This window comes from Protopterus annectens, chromosome 16.part0, assembly GCF_019279795.1.
Source record: "Protopterus annectens isolate FY-2018-M chromosome 16.part0, PAN1.0, whole genome shotgun sequence".
Taxonomy (NCBI): domain Eukaryota; kingdom Metazoa; phylum Chordata; order Ceratodontiformes; family Protopteridae; genus Protopterus; species Protopterus annectens.
Window position 1 is genome coordinate 252,724,425 of NC_056750.1, and position 22,503 is coordinate 252,746,927.

Here is a 22,503-nt window from a genome sequence, read left to right on the forward strand (position 1 = left end):
AGGTTACTAGGCTAATGAGCCAGTTTTTCCCTACTGTAATGGTGTTACTAATAGCCATGACTCTGCACATGCTGCCCCTGTCCAGAAGGGATGCAGGTAGAACCCCAGGGGTGAATTTGCAATTTTCCAATCCAGTCATCCAGATTACGGGTTTGGGCACTTAGCCAGTATGACATTTCCCTGTGGTACTTTTGGTTGGGGACATATGGCTGAAATTGCATTCAGCTGCAGAGAAATAGGACTGTTGTGAATTCCCTGTAGGCAAACAAAAAAAAAAATGTGGTGCCATGCCCACAACTATCATAACCAAATGCACAGGGGGGAAATGTCCATGGCCAACAAGGCAACATGAGACAGCAGGCATCAGCAGCAGGACGTGTCTGTGCTAGTAAAAATGCAGTTCATAATGGGCAGTGCCTTTATAATTGGTGTGCATGGACCACTACCCCTCTTCACAGTACATGGGGAACATTACCTAAAATGCACACTGGAGCATAAATATGACTACAGTAACATGCAGGATATTCTCCATGCTGTAGCACACCTCTACCTGTTGTAGTTACATAAGCATGTGCTGTACAGTAAGCACAGTACTTATTAGTTCTTCTGCCTCCATGCACTTGGTTATTAATGCTGTGGGCAAGGTAGTGTGTGCTTCTCTTTGACCCCAGGGAATTCGCAAAAAGCCATATTTCTCTGTAGCTGAATGTCATTTCAGCCATGTGTCCGCAACCAAATGTACCACAGGGAAATCTCACACTGGCTAGGTGCCTGAACCTCCAGATTACACCTGAAGAGGATAAGAAGCTTATTCCAGAGTAAGGGGAGCCTCTGGGAGAGGAACCTGTCTCTCCAGCGAGTCTTGTTGATATCTCTTCTCCTGTTGAGATCCCTAGAGCAGGTGCAGCGAATGCCATTTGACTTGCTAATGTGCAGCAGTTCCATCAGGGCAGGGTCTATGGGTGCCTTATAGGATAGGCAGAGGTTTCCCCTGAGCAGTCTGTAGGACACGAGTATAGCGACAGAGATCTTGGTCTGTCTGCATAGGATAGGTGTTGGACACTTTGAATTTTGTAAGGTACCTCTGCAGTCACTTCAGGTGCCTGCTGATGAGCATGCCAATAGGCACATTGTACTCTGTAATTGGTCTAATAAGGGAGGAGTGCATGGGGGTTATAACCTCTTTCTCTCTGGAGGTAATGCCCTTATTTATGAGATGAGCCAGTCGAAGGATAGGTTGCTGTCAACCTGTGTGCCCAGGTCTCTTACTACCAATTGGGTGTATTGTCAGTGTGATGCGTAGCAAGGATGTCTCCTGTTCCAGAGGGCATAATTATACTTTTTTTAGTCGTTGGTTTGAGTAAGACCTTGCTGAAGGGTTGCACTGTCATTGGAGGGGACTCTGCACCCAGCTTGCTAGCATGTACTTCTGAAAAGTGCATTCCAAACAATAAGGGCTCTAGCACTGATTTCAGTGGTACTCCACTGGTTACTGGTCTGGTGGTGAATTGAAAGTGTCACATTTTAACTGTGCATGCTATATTAGTGAGAGTACTAGTGGGAGCATTAGCAACCCACCTGACTATATACTGGTTTGCGTTCAGCTGGATAAGTTCATAAGTGTGTACTAGGCTAATGGCCCTGGAGCTTTTATAAGCCTAGCCTAGAGAAGTGCCCTGGCATAGTGCCACCCAACGTTGGTTCCCCATGGTGAACTTTCTATTACCCATCCACTCATGAAGATTTCTCTTAGAGGGACAGTGAGGTGCTTTGCTTGACCTGTATGGGAGGTCTATTCCAGAGCATAGGCAGTCTCTGGGTGAGGAGCCTGCCCCCTCCAGCATGTTCTGTTTGTGGTAATGAGGTTGAGGTCTCTGGATTGTGTGGTGTGGAGGGATTGGGATTTCTTTTTAGATGTAGCATTTCTGACCTGAGCTGGGTCAGACATGGCTTTGTAAGTCACACAAAGATCTCCATTAAGTAGGTGATATGAGACGGAGAATAGCTGGAGTCCTTTGAGTCTGTCCGTGTAGGACATGTTTAATGCCTAGGATCCTCTTCATGAGATACTTTTGTGGGCCTCTCCAGCTGTTGTAGGTGTCTAGTGAGATGCATGCCAAATGGGGCATTATACTCGATGACTGGTCTAATGAGGGGAAGAGTAGAGGGAGACTATGATCTTTCTTCCTGGATGCAAAACCCTTTGTAATGACACACACGACTTTTTGACCACAGTGGCAATGTGGTGGTTGAAGGAGAGGTTGCTGGCAACCTGCGTCCCCAGATCTCTTATAATGCCTTTAGTGTTCAGTGGGCTCCCATCGATGTGGTAATTGGTGGGAACTGAGTTTTAATAAAGGGGATGACTACACATTGTTTGGCATTAAGCTTAAGGCCATGGTTTTGACACCAGTCAATGGTCTCTGAAGCCTTTCTGTAGGATGTCTGCATCACTTGGGGGGGGGGGGGTTAATAGTGGCTCCCAGCTTGCAGTTGTCAGTGAGCTTGGTCAGCCAGACTCCTTTGTGTTGGCCTGGACATCTGAGATGTAGATGCATGTGAACAGGAGAGGACCCATGACCGATCCCTGTGGGACTCAACTCGTGACTGGTCGTCAGTCTGACTTGAGTCTACTGCTTTCACACTGTGTTCCATCTGTGAGCCAGTTTGCAACCCACATAGTGATATAGGGGTTGATGCCTAGTTTGGGGAGTTTATCAATAATTCCCGAGGTGAGGAATGGTATCAAAGGCCCTGGCCAGATTGAGGTAGGCTGTGTGCACTGCCTTACCTTCATCCACAGCCCTGGTGACTGACAAGTCAACTAGGTTGAGCAGGCATGATCTCCCTTTCACAAAGCCAAATTGCGTGGGGTTTGGAGATTTAGTATATCTTTGTTAATCGGGTCCATGATTATGTGCTCCATAGCTTTACATATCAGACTCGTCAGGCTAACGGGGCAATAATTCCCAGGGTCTGTAGTTGCTCCCCCTTTATGGTGAGGGATGACTGTAGCAGTGCACCATTCGGTAGGAACAAAGCCTGAGATAAGGCTGTGACTGAACAGGGCACGCAGGTGTGGTGCTAGTTCACTTTGGAGTTCATGTAGAACACAGCTAGGGATATTATCTGGTTCCATGGAAGCTGTATTCTTGGCATTGGACAATGCAGCTTTAGCCTGTGCTACAGTAATGCTGGATGCCTGGCATTCTTCCAGTATTGTGATTAGTCCTTGGGGGGGTGTAAAGTTGGCACTGACTCGGCCAGTATGTTGGCAATATATGTTGGCTCGGTATAGAAGGTACCATTGTGCAGTAACTCGGAGCAAATCTGGGTATTGCCATGGAGTTTCTTGATATTACTATAGAGGGCTTTGTGATTGTTTGAGTCTGCTGTAATTCTGGCTTTAGAGGATTTGATGAGGGATCTCAACTTTTTTGTTGAGGCCAATAGAGTTTTTCCAGTCTTGGGACTTTGCCTTTTTCTGCATCAGTTTCTTTCTTTTCTAGAGTTTATTAATGGCAGGGGACCACCAGATTGGCTTCCTTTTTTTGGAGGAGTGTGTCTTGGTTCTGTTTGAGTGTGGCTAGTTCCATGCGTTTATGTACATGTTTGTACAGTGCATTGGTGTATGATGTGGCTGTCATGCAGCTATTTTCCATTGGCATGGGTGCCGTGAAGTTAGGGGGCCAAAGTCAACTCTGGAGAAGTTTTTCAGTGTGGTTACCTTTGCGGGGGGGTGTGGGCGAGATGTGGATTTCCATGGTGATTTTAGTTAATGGTCTGATCGGACCGGGGAGAGTGGTGTTGAGCAACAGTTGTCAATGTTGGTAGTAACCAGGTCAAGGATGCTGCTCCCTCTAGTGGGGGTCAGAATGAGCTGGTCCAGGACATTGGAATTGATGAATTCCAGGAAGCGTTGGGCCAGTGTATTAGTGCTTGAGTAGTTCTCCCAGTTGATGGAGGGGTAGTTGAAGTCTCCTAGTATGAGTGTTGGGTTGGACCTTGATAGATTCCAGGGTGCTTGGGAAGGTGGAGTGAGTCTAGGAACATGGTTGGGGACCTAGAGCAGGCTATGACCTGGATTGCCATATTACCTGATGTTAGTTGTACCTGAAGTATCTCTGATGCATTGTGCTGGGCTACTAGTCAGAAGGTGTGCATATCCTTTATGAATATGGAGACACCGCTGCCTTTGGAGCTATGGTCCATGTTTCTGGGCAGAGAAGTGTGGAATGAGTTATAGCCTGGTAGCGCAGGGGTACTTTCTGCTGCTTTAAACCAGGTCTCCGTTACAGCACAAATGTCAATGTTCTCCATTTTGAGGAGTGCTTTGAGCGAGTGCATCTTAAGATTTAGACTTCTAGCATTGAGCAGCATGACCCTCAGATTGCATTTATTTATAGTTTGTTACGGTGGTAATTTGGTCTTGGAACGCTGCCTAAAAAGGGCACTATAGGGGTGGCAAGAGTGTAGCCAGTATCCAGAAACCCAGGGGTGACGGATGCAGGCTGTCTCTGGCAAAGCATTGCATTGAGGTTGTCAGTCATGTCGTTCCAAGCAGACCTGTACTGGATCCCCTTAAAATGACACCAGAAACTTAGCCAATTGTTGAAGTTGGTAATTTTTTTTGTTTGTTTGTATTGTATTGGGCTAGGGTCCTGCCTGGTCTTGGAGGTCTCTGCTGTTTGGGTAAATTTCTGTTGAGAGTTTATCTATGATGCTTGAGTGGGGGATGGTGTCAAAGGCTTTAGCCAGGTCCAAGTAGAAAGTATTCACAGTTTTGCCTTCCAAGGCTTTGGTGACTGTCATAAGTCCACCAAGTTCAGTAGCCACAATCTCCCTTTGGCAACCAAACTGGAATGGGTCCTACATTTGGAGATTGCCTATGTCCTTGTTGATTAGGTTTGTAATGATTCTTTCCATGGCCTTGCAGATGAGGCTGGTCAGGCTTATTGGTCTCTAATTACCGGTGTCTGTAGAGGATGGCCCTTTGTGGAGGGGGGTGACAGTGGCAGTATTCCAATCTGCGGAACATACCATGTGCTTAGACTGGTTGAGTATACTAAGAGGTGTCACTAGCTTTTAGGACGCAGCCAGGGATGTTGTCTGGTCCCATTGATGCCGTGTTTTTAGCCTTGAAGAGGGCATTTAGGACCTGTTCCTTGGAGATCTCTGGGGGAGGGCATGTGAAAGCGATGTCTTGTGGTGTGATGGCCAGTGACTGGGAGGAGAGGTTTGCAGTATCACCGGCATTGGTGTATGTTTTGTCATTTACTACCAGTTCAGAACAATTAGTTGGCTTTGGATTTTCTCACTAGGTGTCTTAATTAGACTAATAAGTGAGTCTTGGCAGACCATCTTCTGCTGCATTTGAACATTAGTTTTTTTTTTCTTCTGTTGTATAGTATCTGTGGAGGATGTCCAGTAAGCTGGCTTGTTCTTGTGTAAAGAACTTAATTTTTTCCTATCTGGTACAGCTGATTTGATGAAGCTGTGGAGGTGTTTGTAGAAAACGGCAGTGTAGGTCTCCGCATGGGTATCCTTGCCTTCAGTAGTGGTAGGGGCTATGAAACTAGTAATATTGTCTCGTAAGAGATTATACGTAGCTTTGTAGAAGTTTTCTAGTTCCAGTTGGAGGGTTGGACACTACGGTTATTTCTAGGGTGACTGACTTGTGATCATATCTCACTAGAGAGAATTGTACATACCACCCATGTATGCAAGTGTCCATACACACACTAAATATATTGATGGGAGCGCACACATACGTGCATGTGTGTGTGTTGAGGAAGGTAAATAAATATAGATAATGTAAACGCACACTCTCTCTACCCCTGGAAAACCAGCTTGATGACCAGTTCATTCACCCATCTGCCCCCTGTCCAAAATAAAAAAGCTTTCTGCAGTTTTGTGTCCTCATTGTGAAGACTGTTAAATACAGTAATGACCACAGTAGTCCTGTATTTTAATCTTTCTGTTCTGAGAAAGTGAGCTGTGTAAGTCTCTATGAAGTGCCATACATCTGTGAACATTCAAAAAGTATTAGTACAAATGCCATTGGTTTGCACACGCAGCTTGCTTCCCATTCAAAAGATATCAGTGTTGGCTATACCATTAATGTCAGTTTGTGATGGAGGTTAACTGTTATCTCAAGATGTTGGCTCAACATTCGGTGACAAAGCCAAAAAATAATGGAGGAACAAATGAGTAAAATCAGAGAGTTTAAACATTGCTCTTATATTCTTAAAATCGGCCAGAGCCAGAATAACACGGTGTACATTAGGATGCGTTTTGTGAAGGATATGAAGACTAAACAGAAACCTCTGCCATCTGTATCTGTAGTCAGAGTTATCATAAAAATACAAATTTTTTGAGTAAACCAAAAATATGATTTTAAATCTGGGACAGTTGGGTATGGATGAGAGTGACCACAGATTAAAAAAAAGCTTTCATACACACAAGGACATCCCCATCCTCGGCGCACACTAATTTATTTCACTACCTTTTATTTTCACTCTGCCTGCTCCTCCTTTCCCCCAGTAAAAACAATAATGGCTGCCATGCTGTATTTTCCTTTATTGGTACTTGCATGTTATCGCAACCACATCATGAAAACCGCTTTGAGAACTTCAAAGCGTTTTTAGTTTCAGATTAATGCATACAACCCTATAGGAAACCTTTTCATTTTAAAACAAATGAAAATATACAACATGCCTGTGGTTTGGGGAGTTTGCCACCCCCCCTCACCCCCTGTCTTTCTCTAGAATTGTTGATCAACGAAGGTGAGCCATGGGACTCCTGTCGTGTAGTGGTCCAATAAAGCAATACAGATATTTTTTAGGTTTGATTTGTTTCAATAACAAACTGTAAAATGTGATATACACATTGTGTTACTTGTAAAGAGCTCCACCTTGCAACTGTCGGTATGTATACTTTATATTTTGGTCCGTTCCTCTAAACAGTGTTTTTTTTTTCTGCAAATCCCCGAGGATTGAAGTCAGTAAAGAATGGTGGATATTTTTAGATTTTTGCCTGCCCCCCACCACCACCACCACCACCACAACACCCAATCACTGTAATCATTGTTCAGATTTCTTGTGGTAACAAGTTAAAAGATAAAAACTATTATATTTACATAAGAGTACTCCAGCAATATATTCATTAATTATGCCAAAAAGGCAGGGAGCGTTCCTGTTTAACTTTCCACAGCAAACATTTCCAAACTTTAAAAATACAACAGAGTTTGTTGACTTTACTAATTTGAAGTGTGGTAACCAACCTTGAAACAGTGCACAATGAAACCCTTCTAATAAGACATTTGTCTGCTGGTTGCGATAAGCAAGTTTTCTCATAAAGCTGTTTTCATGATGTGGTTGCTATAATACGCACGTACCCCTTTATCTTTCACTGATATTCTTAACCCCAGACAAAGTAACTATTACTTTTAATCTGTTAGTGTTCATAGATCTCAATCTTGACCATGCACTTTTTTACAAGCCTGCTGCTGTAATAAGCTTAATCTGCTATTGTATTGCTTTTGTATTGGTCCACTGAATATGGAACAGGTTTCTTTAATAATAGCACTGTATGCAGGACTATGATAAACAAATGGAAGCACAACTTCCTGTTGGAATAACTAATTGTATGTGAAGTTCAGTGCCATAATACCCTAATAATAAACATATATTACAGCATATATGCAATGGATTATTTAATAGCTCCAAAAAGAATACACTCCACAACAGAACCTGAGATTTCCATACAATCCCCTCCCCAGCTTAACCGACAAATTTAATTCCTGAGTAAAGGATGTTGAAAATTTAAAAAAAAAAAAAAAAAAACTACCGGAGTGACACCACAAAATGAAATAAATGGAAAACCTTGCCAATATATCTTTAAAAAAAGCTAATCTTCGTGATTGACTAGGCCTCCCAAGCAAATTCTTTCAAAGACAGCTATAGCCCTCCATAACGCATACTTTTCATTGTAAGTAAAGAAATATTGCAAACTAAAGCATAATAAAATGAAAATGATCGCAGCTGCATCACTGTTCCAGCGCACGTACCTCAGTCGGTCATAAAATGAAAAACCATTCCGGTTGTGCTATATCTTGATCAGTCAGGATATTAAACGCAGTGATTATCTTCAGGAAACATCAGAAGGGGAAGCAAACCACATACGTTTTTGAAAATATATAATTATTTAGAAAGATTCATCCATACACTGATTGAAAAAGAGTAGATCACCACCTCTGTGTTTTAAATTTACCCTCACTTCTTGATATATCACTGGCTACTGCCCCCCCCCCCCCCACTCCAGTCTCAGCCAACCACAGTGATTATCCTCTAATGAAATTAGACTAGGCTAAAAGAAATCGCATGCAATTTGCACATCTGGTGTCGAGATACATGTGGTGGAGGGGTGTCTTGCCTCGTCCTAGCTCTTAAACATCCTTGATAACGAGCCCCAACCAAGTCTGTACTCATCCTTGAGCTTATCTCGAGCCATGTTTGACTCGCCTACCTGTAATGGTACTGGTATGTCTGACTCGCCCACCTGTAATGGTACTGCTGCATGTTGGAATTGCCTCTTTATCTCCATATTACTTTAGTACGTCTTAGTAATTTTTGTAGTTTGTGGGGTGTTAATGTGGTGTCATTAAGTTTGTTGGGGGTGTCAGTGGTGTGACATTTGCCTTGCAGATCAGTAGCATTACTTAAGTGTCATGATGTTGATGCTACCCCCCCCCATACTGATGCCAACATGAATGCAGTAAAGGTGACTTGCTCAACTGCTCCATTATAAAGGAAAATTGTATACAATTCATCTAACTCAAAAGTTCACTGTTCACTATTCGCCTTTATGTGAGCTTACCCCATTTTATGTACATTTTTTAGTACTAAAGACTGCAGCCAGGTAGTTCCAAATAACCCTAGCAAAACCTGATTTGGTGTCCCAGGCTGACCCACCAGCATTCATGAACGTTTCTAAAATAAGTTACTGTTAGAAATTGGTTACCATGGTGATGTCAGTACTGTGTGTTTTATGTTGCTTTGTTTGAAACCTGGTAGGCATACCTTTACTGTTCTGAGAGTGGGGTGTGGATAGGCATGTGCTGGGTTTGCTACTACTTGACCTAGGAGTTCTACTGCTCCACTTTTCTCATTGTTACTTTAATATTTTTATGTTTTAATCATTTTCAGTGTTATCCTTTGTATTCTCCAAACTAACGGTGTCTTAATATGAGCTCTTGCTCTAGCTACTGGGACGTTTCCTCCCCCAAAGTGATGTAATTCCCACCTGATTTGCATGCTGTATAGAAGAGCCAGTGGACCTCTCACATTGTGATGTCAGAGCTGCCTTGCCCAGCCCACTCTTAACTAGCAAAAATGTCAAACTATAATCTCACTTTTCTTAAGAGCCCTACTGATGTGACAGTACAGGCAGAAGCACAGTAACAGCTGCAAAAGCTCACTGCTTGGCTGCTCCAGTTCCCTTGATATTAAGGACTCCCAGCTTATCTTCGCCTGTCAAAAGGATCCTGGTGGCAGCTTATAAGTCTTCCACCAGAAAGGTGTACTCCAGCAAATGGAAATGTTTTTCGATCTGGGCTTCGCACCATGCCCTATATACCTTCACTGCCGTGTTTTCTGCGATTTTTGGAATCTTTGGCAGGGATCTTTCAGCAGGGTGCTAGTTCTTCTGTGGTCAAGGTAGAACTTGCAGCGATTTTCTAATTTTCATGTAGGTGATATGGCTTCCTTGGCATTCTCTAAGCTTCGCAAAGCCTTCCTAAAAGGCAGCTTTCTTTTTCGCCCCCCTGGTGAAAGACCAAATGCCACCATGGAATATTCCTGCAAGCTCTAGTTTGTCTCCTTTTGAGCCTGCAGCCATTGTGGATCTGTAATTTCTGTCCTGGAAGACTGCCTTCTTGGTTGCTGTTACTTCTGCCAGGAGGGTTTTGGAGCTTCAAGTATTGTCTGTCAACCCCTGTATGAATTTTCATAAGGATAGGGTATCCTTGCGTACTAACCCATCTTTTCTCCCTAAGGTAGCTTCGCAGTCCAATATTAATCAGGTGATTTAATCTCCCAGTCTTCTCCCAAATTTTCAAAACAAGGGAGAATATAAATTGCACTTGTTGGATGTCCACAGACAGTTGCGTTTTTACCTGCACAGGACTGAATCCTTTCGCAAGTCTGACCAGCTGTTCATTTCCTACTCCTAAACCCTTTTTTCTGGAAACAAATATCTAAGGTTACCATTGCCTGTTGGATTTCCAAGTGTGTTAATTCTGGTGTATTCTGCTAGGGGTTTATCCCCTGCCAGGTCATGTGAAGGCAGATTCCACCAGATCTATGGCTACTTCAGCAGCCTTTTGGGCCAGAGTTTCATTGGATGTCTGCTCTGTGGAGACTTGGGCTTCTTCTCATACCGTCATTTCGCATTATACGTTGGACATCATTATCCAAGAATAGGGCATCCTTTGGCTTCACCATGCTCTGCAATGTCTTTCTGTGACGGCCTCACAGGTGTTTAGTAGCTGGGGACTCTGTCCCATAGGTTGAAAATCAAATGAGTTGGTTGACTAGAGAACCAAGTTTGTTTGTTCACAGGAGGGAAGCACGTAATGGTGATGAACCGGTTTTGGATTTGATGCAGAAAATCTACAAATTGGAGAAAACCCTTAAGTGTAGGGGTTTGTAACTGGACAATGTTTTTGAGGACTGTAAGGGTACGACTAGTTCCGAAAGGGCTGAGAATATGGAACTTCCCAAATAATTTGGCGAGTTGTTCCATGTTGCATCAAGAGCTGTTGGATTTATTTAACCATATGGGGATGGAGTACATGCAGTCATTTCTTGACAGCGAACGACAGTTAAGCTGAAGGAATAAATTATTGGTTTACAAAAAGAAGTTGCAGAGCATGAGGTGTTTGGCAGTAATAAGGAACTGTATCGTGGTATCTCTTCTTTTTTTTTTTTTTTTTCTCGTGTGAAACATGAGAATATTATTAAAAAAATAAAGCTGAAAAGAGACTAAGACAACTATTTGGGGAAGAGGGCTTATCCGGTACCAAAATCTCATGTGAGAGAGAGGGTTTCTTTTGTGGATTCTGATGAGGCCCAGGTGGAGAACATGAATGTGAATGAGGGCGAAGAAAATGAGGTGTTTAAGGACACTAATGGCAATACTAATTAAAGGCCAGGATTTTCATCAAACTTTGAGAAGGTCAGCAAGATTCAAAAGCAGAAATGGTCAGTGGACCCCAAGGAACAATGTCCAGAACTGTGGGGGGTATCTAGGTCAGCAGGGGGGTCGAAGGTTGGCAGGAGGCCCCCCACGATACCACCGGCGGCAAGTGTTCAGTGTACGAATAGTACCTTGTTGACTGTTACCCTCAAAGGTCCCTTTTACATTGGTTGTCTGACTATGCACTAGTGTGGGTGATATACAGAGCAAAAAAGTTGTAATTGAACTATGTGATGACAATGTCATGGTGACTGAAAAAGATTTAAAACAGTGCAATGTTTAAAAATGCTTCTGACATCCAGAATGTTACATGTTTGGCTAATAGAAAGATTGTACTTGAAGGGAATGAAACGTACACCAATAATTTAAAAATACAGAATCGTGTATTTGAACTTGCTAATTGCTGACAAATAACTGTAATGGATGTTTGGGGGAAGTGGAAACGTGTTACAAAGTCAGAAGTATTTGAAGAGGTTGGAACCTCTACCAGCAGTTTAAATATGCAAAGTAATGTGTTTGATTTTCTTAACAATGTTATGTTGTTGGAAGGCCACAATTGTAATGAAAGTTTTGTGGGGTGGGGAAATTTGTAAATGCGCCTGAAACCCAGAACCGAGATAATGGAACAAATAAGCTTGGTCTCGAGATAAAAATGAAGAGTTCCGATGTTAACAACTGTGAAGTCTTAGTCAACAATGTGCTGGTAAAAAAACATATAAATACTTTGGAACAACTATCTGAGAATGATAATGGGTTATCAAACTGCATGCCTAATTTTTTGAATGAGAGTGTTGAACAGTTGCAACCTAGTTCAAACTGATTTTTAGTGTTAATATGTTGGATGGTGGGACAGAGTAATTTAGTGAATTCTAAGGATTAAAAATTTATAACTATACTCGTGAAAAGCTGAACGCATATCATTGTGAATTTCTATCTAAGGGGTTTACATTTGTACCCAGAGGACAAAACCGTGGGGTGGAAACAATTTCGGATGTGAAATTGTTTGCTAGAACTGTCAACTTAAACTTGTTATTGGAAAAGGGAGATGGGGAATGAAGCTAATAGAACTTCTATGGTAAGGAGGAGTACCTTTAACCCCCTTTTGCTTCTTTCAGTGGCACTTTTTTGCGAAATTAACAGAAATGGAAATTGGGGAATTTGCTGGACAACTGTACTAGATTATTAGATTAAGGAAGAACGCAATGCACTGAGGGAATTGATGAATAACCAAGTGAGGATTATGAAAGCGGGTAAGGGGGAGGGGTTATGATTATGGGGCAACATGACTGTACTAGTAAGAAGTTATTTGAACAACAGTATATTCTTTAGTGGAGCCTCCCTAAATGAAATAAATATTTTCAATAGTAGGCTGGATATGATCCTAGAGTAATTGCTCCAGGAACATAGCTTTAGTGAAGAGGAAATTAAGTTTTTGAAGGTAAGGTATCCTAGGGTGCCTTTTTTTTTTTTTTTGGGATCCCAAAAATTTGCAAGTCTTTGGAAGACCCCCAGATGTGGCCAGTTGTGGTGGGGAGAGGAAGTAAGACTGAACCTCTGGCTAATATGGTGCATTTTCATCAAAAAAAAACTTTTTTGAAGGCAAGGACCATGTGCTTAAGGACTCTTGGCACATTCTAAAAAGTTTAGCAACAAGTGAGTATAGAGAGCAGTTTATTAGTATTGATGTGAAGGATTTATATTTGAGTATTCCACATGAGGAGGGGATGGAAATGTTTCAAAATGCTCTTAGAGAGGGTACTAGGTTTTCCAGTGACACAATATATGAGTTGACCATGTTGGAGTTGGTATTAAATGACTTTGTGTGGTTGCAGGGAGAGTATTACAAACAAGCCCAAGATGTGGCGATGGGTACTATTGTAGCACCAGTGTTTGCAAATATAGTGCTTTGGTACTAGGAGACTGTGTTAAGATCTAGGTTTAAGAAGTACCTATTTGGATATTGTAGGTTCTTAGATGACATCCTACTGCTCTGGGAAGGTATGGAAACAGAGGTGGAATTTAGCAAATACATAAATTCCACAACAGATTTTAAATTTACATACTCAATAGGAAAAGAGGAGGTTAATTATTTGGATGTACACTTTTATATAAAAAAAAAAACTTTTGAAGGTTGCCTTGCGTCAAAAATATATAGGAAGCCAACCTTTTTAAATAGTTTTTTTACATTTTCAGAGTGAGCACCTATTTTGGCAGAAGAAAAATCTGATAAAAGGACAGATCAGGATTTCTAGATTTGGAGGAGTTGGGAGCCTTGAAGGATTTACTAGCAAATAGAGGGTACCCTGGGCACCTTCTTAAATGGACAGGAAGAATATGCAATAAGTAGAAGGGTTGAGTGGTATATCCCATTGATGAAAACTGGGGTGCAGATGAAGGAAAATGGGTCTAAAATAGACTCTCTGTTGTGTTATGACATATGTATTCAGCCGAGATTTGGAGAATAATGGAAAAGAATTGGGGTGGGGTGTTTGGAGCTTTTGGCTTGATAGATAAGGTGGGTCCTAACCTCAAAATTGTGTATAGGAAAGGTAACTTAAAATCATTATTTGAGAGGAACCAGGAGAAGGATGGAAGGATGTGTTTAGGCAGGATGAGTAAATGTGGTAATTGCAGGGAGTGTAGGTTTATGTATGAGACCACCAATATTAGTATTACAGGATACCATAGGGTGATTGGTGTTGAAGGGTTGTACAACTGCCAGACAAAGGGGGTCGTTTATGTGGCTTTGTCAGACATGGAATGCCTACTATGTAGGAAAAATGGAAAGAGTTGAGAGGGTGCATCAGCATAATTACGCTATCAGGAGACTGGATGAGGCCAATGCATTCTATAGACATAGTACTGTGTGTAGAGATTTTAAAAGTTTTGTGCGCTGGAAAAGGTTAAAAGACGAGAGCGGTGGAAAATGTATCCAACTTTGTTGAATATAGGGAAATGTTTTGTCAGGTATTGCTAAATGCAAGTAACCCGCCAGGCCTTAACAGGATTTCAATTAGTTGTCTTCTGAATTTTAAGGGTGGAAGAAATCAAGATTAAAATATAGACTAAAGAATAGGAAAATGGTCGAATAACATAAAGGAGTACTTACAAAAAGGTACATTTTTACACAAGTTATTAAAATTGGAACATATTGGTTTGTGTAGGTTATAAAAATTGAAAGGTTTTAGTGAGGATATATTTATTTTGAGATGTCTAGGTAGGACTTTTAGCGGGGATTGTTCAACAGACATTTTTATGTCTAGCAAATGTATATGGGGCCAGTTACAGATGCTTAGGTTTTTAGAAGAAGGAAAATAATGGTGTGTATTTTTAAGAACATGTCACATGATTGCTGTTTGGCTTAAAATTGAGGAAATTGTGTGTTTGTATCTGAAGAAGTTCTGTTTTTTATGGTGGAATAAAGGAACAAAAGCACTTTGTACAGCCTTTCTGGAAACTGGTGTAGTTGTCCAACTTTCTTCGGAAAAGCCTTGCACTGAGCATTGTTTATAAGGTGACTGTTGGACTTGCATCGAAGTTTTGTGCTTTTTTATTTTATTTAATGAAAAACACTCCAACATAAAGCTAAATACATTTTCACAAGACCCCATAACCTGTTAACTTAGTTTGTGTGTTTATTCTATGTACATCTTCAAAACATGTGTTTATTCTATATACATCTTAAAAACATGGTTTACCCACCAGATAGGAACAATTACCGAAATCGGCAGCTGCATCTAATAGCATTATATAACCTAAAATTGAAAAGTTACCCATGCTAAATTCCATGTTACAGACTGTGCTCCCACTTGTGTTTTTTTTCTTATCCCCGCTCAGGTGTGAAACAGCTTGTATGCTTTCAGAAAACATTATCTTTCAGCCATAAAGTCCACTGGCTATATTTTAAATGTAAGCTGTTCTATTAAATATATTCCTGTATTAAGCCTGCTAGGGAAACTGCTGTCTCTTGTTCACTTCCAGTCATTTCAGACTTTTTATTACTTAACTGCTTGCCTTTCTGCCTTTAAATCTTTCATCTTCCAAAACAAACCGTGCTCAAATGTCTAACTATTAATTGTTTGCAATTGATGGGTTGTAATTTTTTTGTTAAAGCAGTCATGTTGCCCTGTTTGTAATTCTCAGTACTGAAGGGACAAGTTTGTAATTCTCAGTACTGAAGGGACGAGTTAACTCTCTAATGCTGATCTGTTGACTTCGTCCCCCACCTCCACCTGCTTGCACTTACTGGCGGACTGTTCTTTTGATCAGTTCTCCTCCACCCTGTTGGCAAGAAACAATTGAGCAAGTAATCCTATGTAGCCACTATGGTTTTCTCCTAAATGGCCATAATCATATCCATGGTAGTTGAACTATGGAATAATGCAGATGTACTGGATGTTTTAGAGCATACTGGATGTTTTGGAGCATACTGTTAATCTCTCTCGCTCAGCCTTTTTAAGGGGAAGCAAAAGGTTCATTTTATTCTGGAATGGATGAGTCTCAAGTGTCTTGTGGTGTTCTATGCTGACTAGGTTCTAGTTGACAATTGCTTATAATAGAAACTAAAAAGTTAGAACAAATAGTGCAGTGCCCTTGCCCTTTGTTCTTCCTCGTGTTCCTGTATTAGATCATTGTCTGTTTTCCATAATCTTGTATTATAATTCCATCTTCGGAACTAATGTCTTCAGAGCTTCAGATTCTGTACTGATGTCATTCTTAAATTTATCAGTCAGTTTTATTACCACTTGAAGCTATATATTCTTTGTCTCAAACATGCACTGTGTAGCTGTTTTTTGTAACCTTAGAGCTTTCCTTTTGCCACCTAACACTGAATTGTGACAGAACCAAGCCTCAAATCCTCAATTTGTCAAACAAAGGTTTGTGATGCCTTGGATTTGTTGCTTTTCCTCCTCAAAAGAAATATTTAATGTGTTGGTGTATATTTACTGTCCTTAAAAGCATGCAGTTACAACTAGAATCAGTGGCTTTGGAATTTGCAATAACCTAGTAATTGGCACTGATCCCTTACAAGGTCTTGGTTGTGCATCTTGGTTTCTGCATTGTTTACTTTTTTTTTTTTTTTTTTTATCTGCTTTTTTTCTTCTGTTAGGTGAATTGATAATCCTTTAACTTGCCCATAGGTAGGTGTGAGCATATACAGCCTTTGAATTCCATTTAAATTGCCATTTAATCTGTCATTTTTTTTTAAATGATGCCTTATAGTTTTGGTTTCCTGTCAAGTATGAAAACTTTTTGAAAGTGGGGCAAACTGAAGGTCTGTTTCGTGAGGAAGCTTGGAGTCTTAAGTCCAAACTCTGGACCCTACCCAGTTCTGGTTTGTAAAAGGTCAATCATGTCTCCTAAACCTGTTAGACTTCTTTGAAGCGGTCACCAAAGCTGTCGAGGGGTAAGGTGGTTCACACAGTCTATCTAGATCTTGCCAAGGCTTTCTACACCATCCCCCACTCAGGAATTATAGATAAATCCCCTATGTCACAAGATGGGTTGCCAACTTGGCTCACTGACTGAACCCACACTGTGAAAGTAGAAAACTCTAAATCCAACTTCAGACCAGTGACAAGTGGAGTACCACAGGGATTCACTCCCAAGTCCTCGCCTATTTATCTACGTCTCTGAAGTACAGACTAACAAAGTTTGCAGATGACTGCAAACTAATAGCCGTAATAACTCCTAACTATGTGGACATCCTATGAAAGGGCCTTACTGAGACTGATGCCTGGTGTCAAAGCCATGGCCTCAAGCTCAATGCCAAAAGGTGCATCGTCATCCCTTTTGGAAAAAAACTCTGTACCCATGAACTACCACATAGGCGGTAGGCTACTTAACACCCAAGTGTGATAAGAGGCCTTGGGACACAGGTGGACAGTAGTCTCCTTTAATAATCATATCGCCACAGTAGTCGGGGAAATCCTTATACATGGCACACCTCATCACAAAAGTTTATCATCCAGGAAAAGAGGTCATTGTTCCCCTTTACTGATCACTCATTAGACCCATTATAGAGTACAATGCCCCTTTTGGTATGTACCTCAGAAGACCTCTACAAAAACTGGAAAAGGCCACAAATACCTCAGAGGATTACGGCCTCATACAGATGCCCTACGCAGACGTCTCAAACTCCAGCTTTACTCTGTCGCATATCGCCTACTCAGAGGCGATCTCAGCCTAACATACAAAGCTATGTCAAACCCAGAGCTGTTGGACATGCTCCACTTAAAGAAATGCCAATCCCTCCAAGCTACATGCTCTAGGGGCCTAAACCTTGTCACCATAATAAATTCGAACATGCTGGAGGGATAGATTCCTGTCCCAGAGACTTCCCATACTCTGGAACAAACTGCCTATCTATATCAAAAAAGCTCCTCATTAGCACTCAAGAAAAATCGTGATTGGATGGGAGATGGGAAATTCACCCAGGGATCACTTCTGTGGCTCTGCTTGACAGGGGGCACAGGAAAATAATTTTCTTGGGTGGCAAAAGCCAGGGTGCCGTTTGGCTAGTAGCCTAGTACCTACCTATGAACCTAAGTGTTTTACCTTGTGCCTAGGAGCTATAATTTTGGAGTAATGGGAGTGATTAATTTTAGGTGTACTGATCCCTCTTCTCCATGGTTGAGTCCTCCGAAGTAGTACACTGGTAGGAGCCCTCCAACATAGGGGTGAGGGAGGGACTTCAAAAATATTAATATGTTCTGCTTTTGTTTCTTTTGTGGTATGCCTTGGGATATTGACATGGCAGCAGTATGTTTTCTTGTAGTGAAAGACGGATTTTGTGATTGCACTTCCAGTGTTAGAATGGGGAGGTGCCCCCATGAAGTCATTGGGTATATCATGGTTGACTGGTATCCTATCTAGAATTGTTTCGTGTGTTTTTTTTTTTTTCCCTAGCCAGGATAGGCTCTGGGTCCCTTGAGACCCTGAGTAGTAAGCAGCAGGTATTGGATCTTGAATGAAAAAAATGAGCCCTTTTGGGAGAGAGCATGTGCTGTTACTGACTTTTTGTAGATGGGGAGAGAACATTTATTTGTGTTAGTGCCGTTCTGAGTTAATAAAGAAAGAACACAAATAAAATGGAAAAGGCAGTGCTCAGTCATAAAAGCACAATGCCTTTACTGAAACCTGAAGTGCCATACTTGTGATGGATTAGAAAGGTTGGTTTATCCAGTTTATATGTATAGTAGAATGGAAGACCTGAAGGCTGGACTTAGATTGCAGTTCTTCCACTAGCAAAGATCTGATTGGGATGGGCAGAATCTGGCTCTAGAGTTTTAAAGATGTCCTGAATTTTTCATTTGTAGTTTTTATGCTGCTATGACTCCATGTGTTTTGTGGGTTTGCAAGATATGTCAACGACCCCTTTGTCCCTGCATTGGAGTAAGAGCCCTCTGGGTCTATTCATTCCTGGTAAAGGGATGAGCGAGGTGTGAAGGAGCAGACTAGTCTGCTTTTGATCTCCACCAACCCCTTGGCAGGTTGCTGTTGGCTACCGTGCTGGAACAGTCTCCCAGCTAAGATGCTCTCCACTATTCAGTGTGTGCACATTAACTTCCTCTCTTGTGAGTGAGTTCTCTACAAGTTTTGCAACTGCTGGGAGCCAAGCTGCTTCCCTGTCCTCGTGATGGCCCAACTGATGTCTGTCTCACTGCCATGATCCACTGCATAGTCCCTACAGTATCCAAGCTCCTGCTCCGTTGTTTGAGTATCTACTGCCCCCCTCCCCTTTGATTATGTAATGCTACTGTACAGGTAACAGTAGGCTACAATAATCTGGGACAGTAGCAAGGCTGGTGAAAGTGTAGTGTTCACTTACATGAGAAAACATGCCATTTGGTTTCTGCTTTAATGTTGCATCCACTCGTGCCTGTAAAATGATTAACAGATTCTATAATTGTGAGCTAAATTTGTGAACTGCTAAAATATTTTCCCTAGGTATGCATGTAGAGATGGTAATATGTACCTGCCATCCTGTTTAAAGATGCAGAAATCCAAATGTGTATGAGGTTTTTGATTGTGGTGTGTTTTTTAAGTGTTATGGTTCAGCCTGAACTCTCCACCTCTTAGGCTTTGTCCAGATTTCTTGCACCAACATGATGGGGGGGGGGGGGGCGGCAAAGGCTCAAAAATAGGGGCAAACTTAAATATTGCTCTTAGAAAGTCACTAGAATAACAGGTTTTAAGTTTGTGTTGGCGTTTTCTGAAAGGTATAATGTCTGAAACCCAAATGTCCGTCGTTTTTGAGTGACTTCAAGCCTCAATTCTTCGCCTAAAAAACACAAATTTTAAGTTGAACAGACCAAACAAATGTGACAAAAATCTGGACAGTTGAGGCATGGGTGCAGACCATGCAGGTGTTTGGTTGTCTGAGTAATGCACATTGTTGGCACCGTAATTTCAAAGCTCTGTAATCTGTAACTGTTGGATGGTTGAAGCTTCACACTACTACAGCACTGCATGGCTGGATGGTGCCTCCTCTGTTCTGATGGAGTGGCTGCTTTTTTAAAGGCGGTCATCTTCTCTGTATATCTCATGCATGGTGGTTCTTAACTTTACCATAAAAGTTCCTTTTTTCCTGTCTTACTGGCCCCTTGCTTACTATTTTAAATTGTTTTCTCTCATCAAGTTTTGTGCTTCATAAGAAGATTGGAACTATGTTTAGTACCTGTTAAGCTGGTGTACCTGATGAATAACTGAAATGTATATCTGCGTTAAATGCTGGCAAATTGGTAAGACGAGTACAGATTACATTGTATTGCTGCTGGGCATTTTGGTTGTATTGCTGCTGGGCATTTTGGTTGTAGCCTTCGTTTAGTAGTAGGGTGTGTATTTGTTAAATTGGGGTAGCATGTAGTATCTATAAATAGTTTAAATATTTATTGAAATGAATGCTGTCTGTTTTCTATCGGGATTGTATAGAAACATGCTTGTACTACTTTGCAGTTTAAGTTGGGATACGCTATAGTGGGAAATTTAAATGTGTAGTAGTTAATATTTATGGAAATACAAGTTCCTGTATTTTACATCTGCATTTTATAGAAATGCACTTGTACTATTAGAGTTTGTGTTATTTACTTTATTATGCATAGTGTAGAAGGACTTTCTTTTAGGTCAGCTGTGATTGCTTTAACCATGTCTCCTTCCATATTTCAGAACCGGTGCCTGGTGGTAGGTGTCTGAATGCCGAGCTGTTGGAGTTTCTCTTTCCTCCTCTTCATCTTGCGGCAGCTGCTGTCTGGCACACAGTGCAGAAACGACAGACCCATCACTACAGCAAAGCTGTGGAATTTGTTGAGGCTATTAATGATTCTGCACCAGATCTAGTTTCCTTTCGGCACTATGCCAAATTGAGCATGGGACTAAAAGCAAAGGTAAGTATGCAGACTGCATTTAGGAAACTAAAAGTGCAAGACCTGTTTTGTAGTTAAAATGGGTGAAGTGAGCATGACTGTCAGTAAAATGTATTGTGTAAACTGGGCATCTGAACCTTAAGTAAACTGCATAGGATTTTTAATGGACAAAAAGCTTTGTTTTGGTGTTTTTTTTATTTTTTTTTTCTGCACCTTAAATTTTACTGGGTGTACAGCACTGGCATGAGTATCTTGACTTTGTAAAATGTCCAAATGGGAGCATTCCATTTGCGCATTTCTTTGACACTCCTTTATTTACAGGCAGGATTTTCAGTGTGAGCAACCTCATCCTGGATTAGTCTGAAGTATATAGGCACACTCATGGGTTGCAATGTAGAGAGAACCGCCCATTTGTTTGTTTTGCGACTTTATTAACATGGGCTGGTGAGTTCAGAAACACTGGCCGTTTTATTGTAGAAAATGTGCATAATTCCCAGGGTGACTTTTGAAGAGGATAACTGCAGATCTTTTTCACTTTGTAAAATCTTTCGCTAGGTTGTTTTCCTGGCCTCTTTCTAAGGCCTTTGCTTTGCTGCATTTATCCTTTTTATTTCCTACTTGGGAACCTAATTGAGGTACTGCCCATGACGGTGTGTGATACCTGCTGTGTAAATGTGCGCAGTTAAGCGGTGGAGAGTGCATTGCTGTTGTGTAGTCCACCATTTTAAATATGGTTTTCTGTGTGCCTGTCAACCATTTATCCTTTCCTCCTTGCCCATTTGTACCCCAGTGGCAGGCAAGCAGGATGACAGTTTCAGTTTGTTCGTCCCTCTGTGTATGGGGAGGTAGGAGGGGGGGGTCTAAGGATGGAGTATATTATCTAGGTAGCCTCAGGTGGTGATTTTTGGATGTGCCCTAACCCCACATATTCTTAGTTATCAGAAGATGCTGCAGTATTTAGTGTGTGTGGTGTGTGTCTGCCTCTGACCCAACCCTAATTCTGCTCGAATTGCCATAATGATAACCTAGCCAGATCTTTATTCAGGTTGACTGTTGGGTAGGAATTTGAATTGACCTGACATTGTGCTTTGATTAGCCTTTGTACTACATTTTTGAGACATTCCTCGGAGGTGGTACATTTCTTAGGAATGTCTCCAAAGGAAATGCACAGTTAGTAGGACAATTTGAACTGCAGTTGAGTGCAGATGGTTTTCACTGGATTTCTCTTTGAGCCTTCTGTTTCCTCTCACCTGGTTGGCATCTCAGAACCATTCTTTTTGAGGTGGTTAGCAGGTATGTGTTTAGCATGCCGGAATCTTCACCAAACAGACATAAGATGCTTTTTGAAGATTTTATATGGTACCAGGGTTGTTTCAAATCTGAGTAAGCATGTATGAGGTGATATCTGACCAAGTTTCTTGTCAATGCATAGCCTTCTTCCCTTCTTGAAAGGACAGCTGACAGTCTGGTTTACTCTGTTTTAATTGCTGTCAGGTAAAGTCAGGTCAACTCCCAACAGTTTTGCCACAGCAGCATAATGTGGCCTTAGCCCCCCCACCCGTTGGTAAAAAGAAAAGTCTATTTCTCACCCCAAGTGTAAACTGTCAGCACACTGCCGTAAAAGTTCCAATGGAGTGACTGAAAAAGCATCCACATTGAATCAGACAGTCAAACCAGCCACATGGTAGCAAATTGAGGCAAGTTGCTTTTCATAAGTTAGTCCAGCAAAGGTGCTTCTTTAAATTGTAGAACTTCTTTCACGTTATAGAAACCAACAGGTAGATTAAACCAAACAGAAAAAAGTACTTGTCACACTTGAAGTTCTTAAAGCAAAATCGCTGGTAAAAAGAAAAGTATATTTCTCACCCCAAGTGTAAACTGT

At 41.4% G+C, this 22,503-nt stretch overlaps 1 protein-coding gene across 3 annotated transcripts in view; it reads left to right on the top strand.

Moving 5' to 3' along the window:
- The window catches only part of TINF2 (TERF1 interacting nuclear factor 2), a 767,662-nt gene that overhangs the window by 16,782 nt on the left and 728,377 nt on the right, over window positions 1–22,503 (top strand). For all 3 annotated transcript variants that reach the window (XM_044058404.1, XM_044058402.1, XM_044058403.1), the window contains exon 2: window positions 20,425–20,642. In XM_044058404.1, the coding sequence (XP_043914339.1) occupies window positions 20,425–20,642 (218 nt within the window). The remainder of the gene's footprint in view (window positions 1–20,424; window positions 20,643–22,503) is intronic.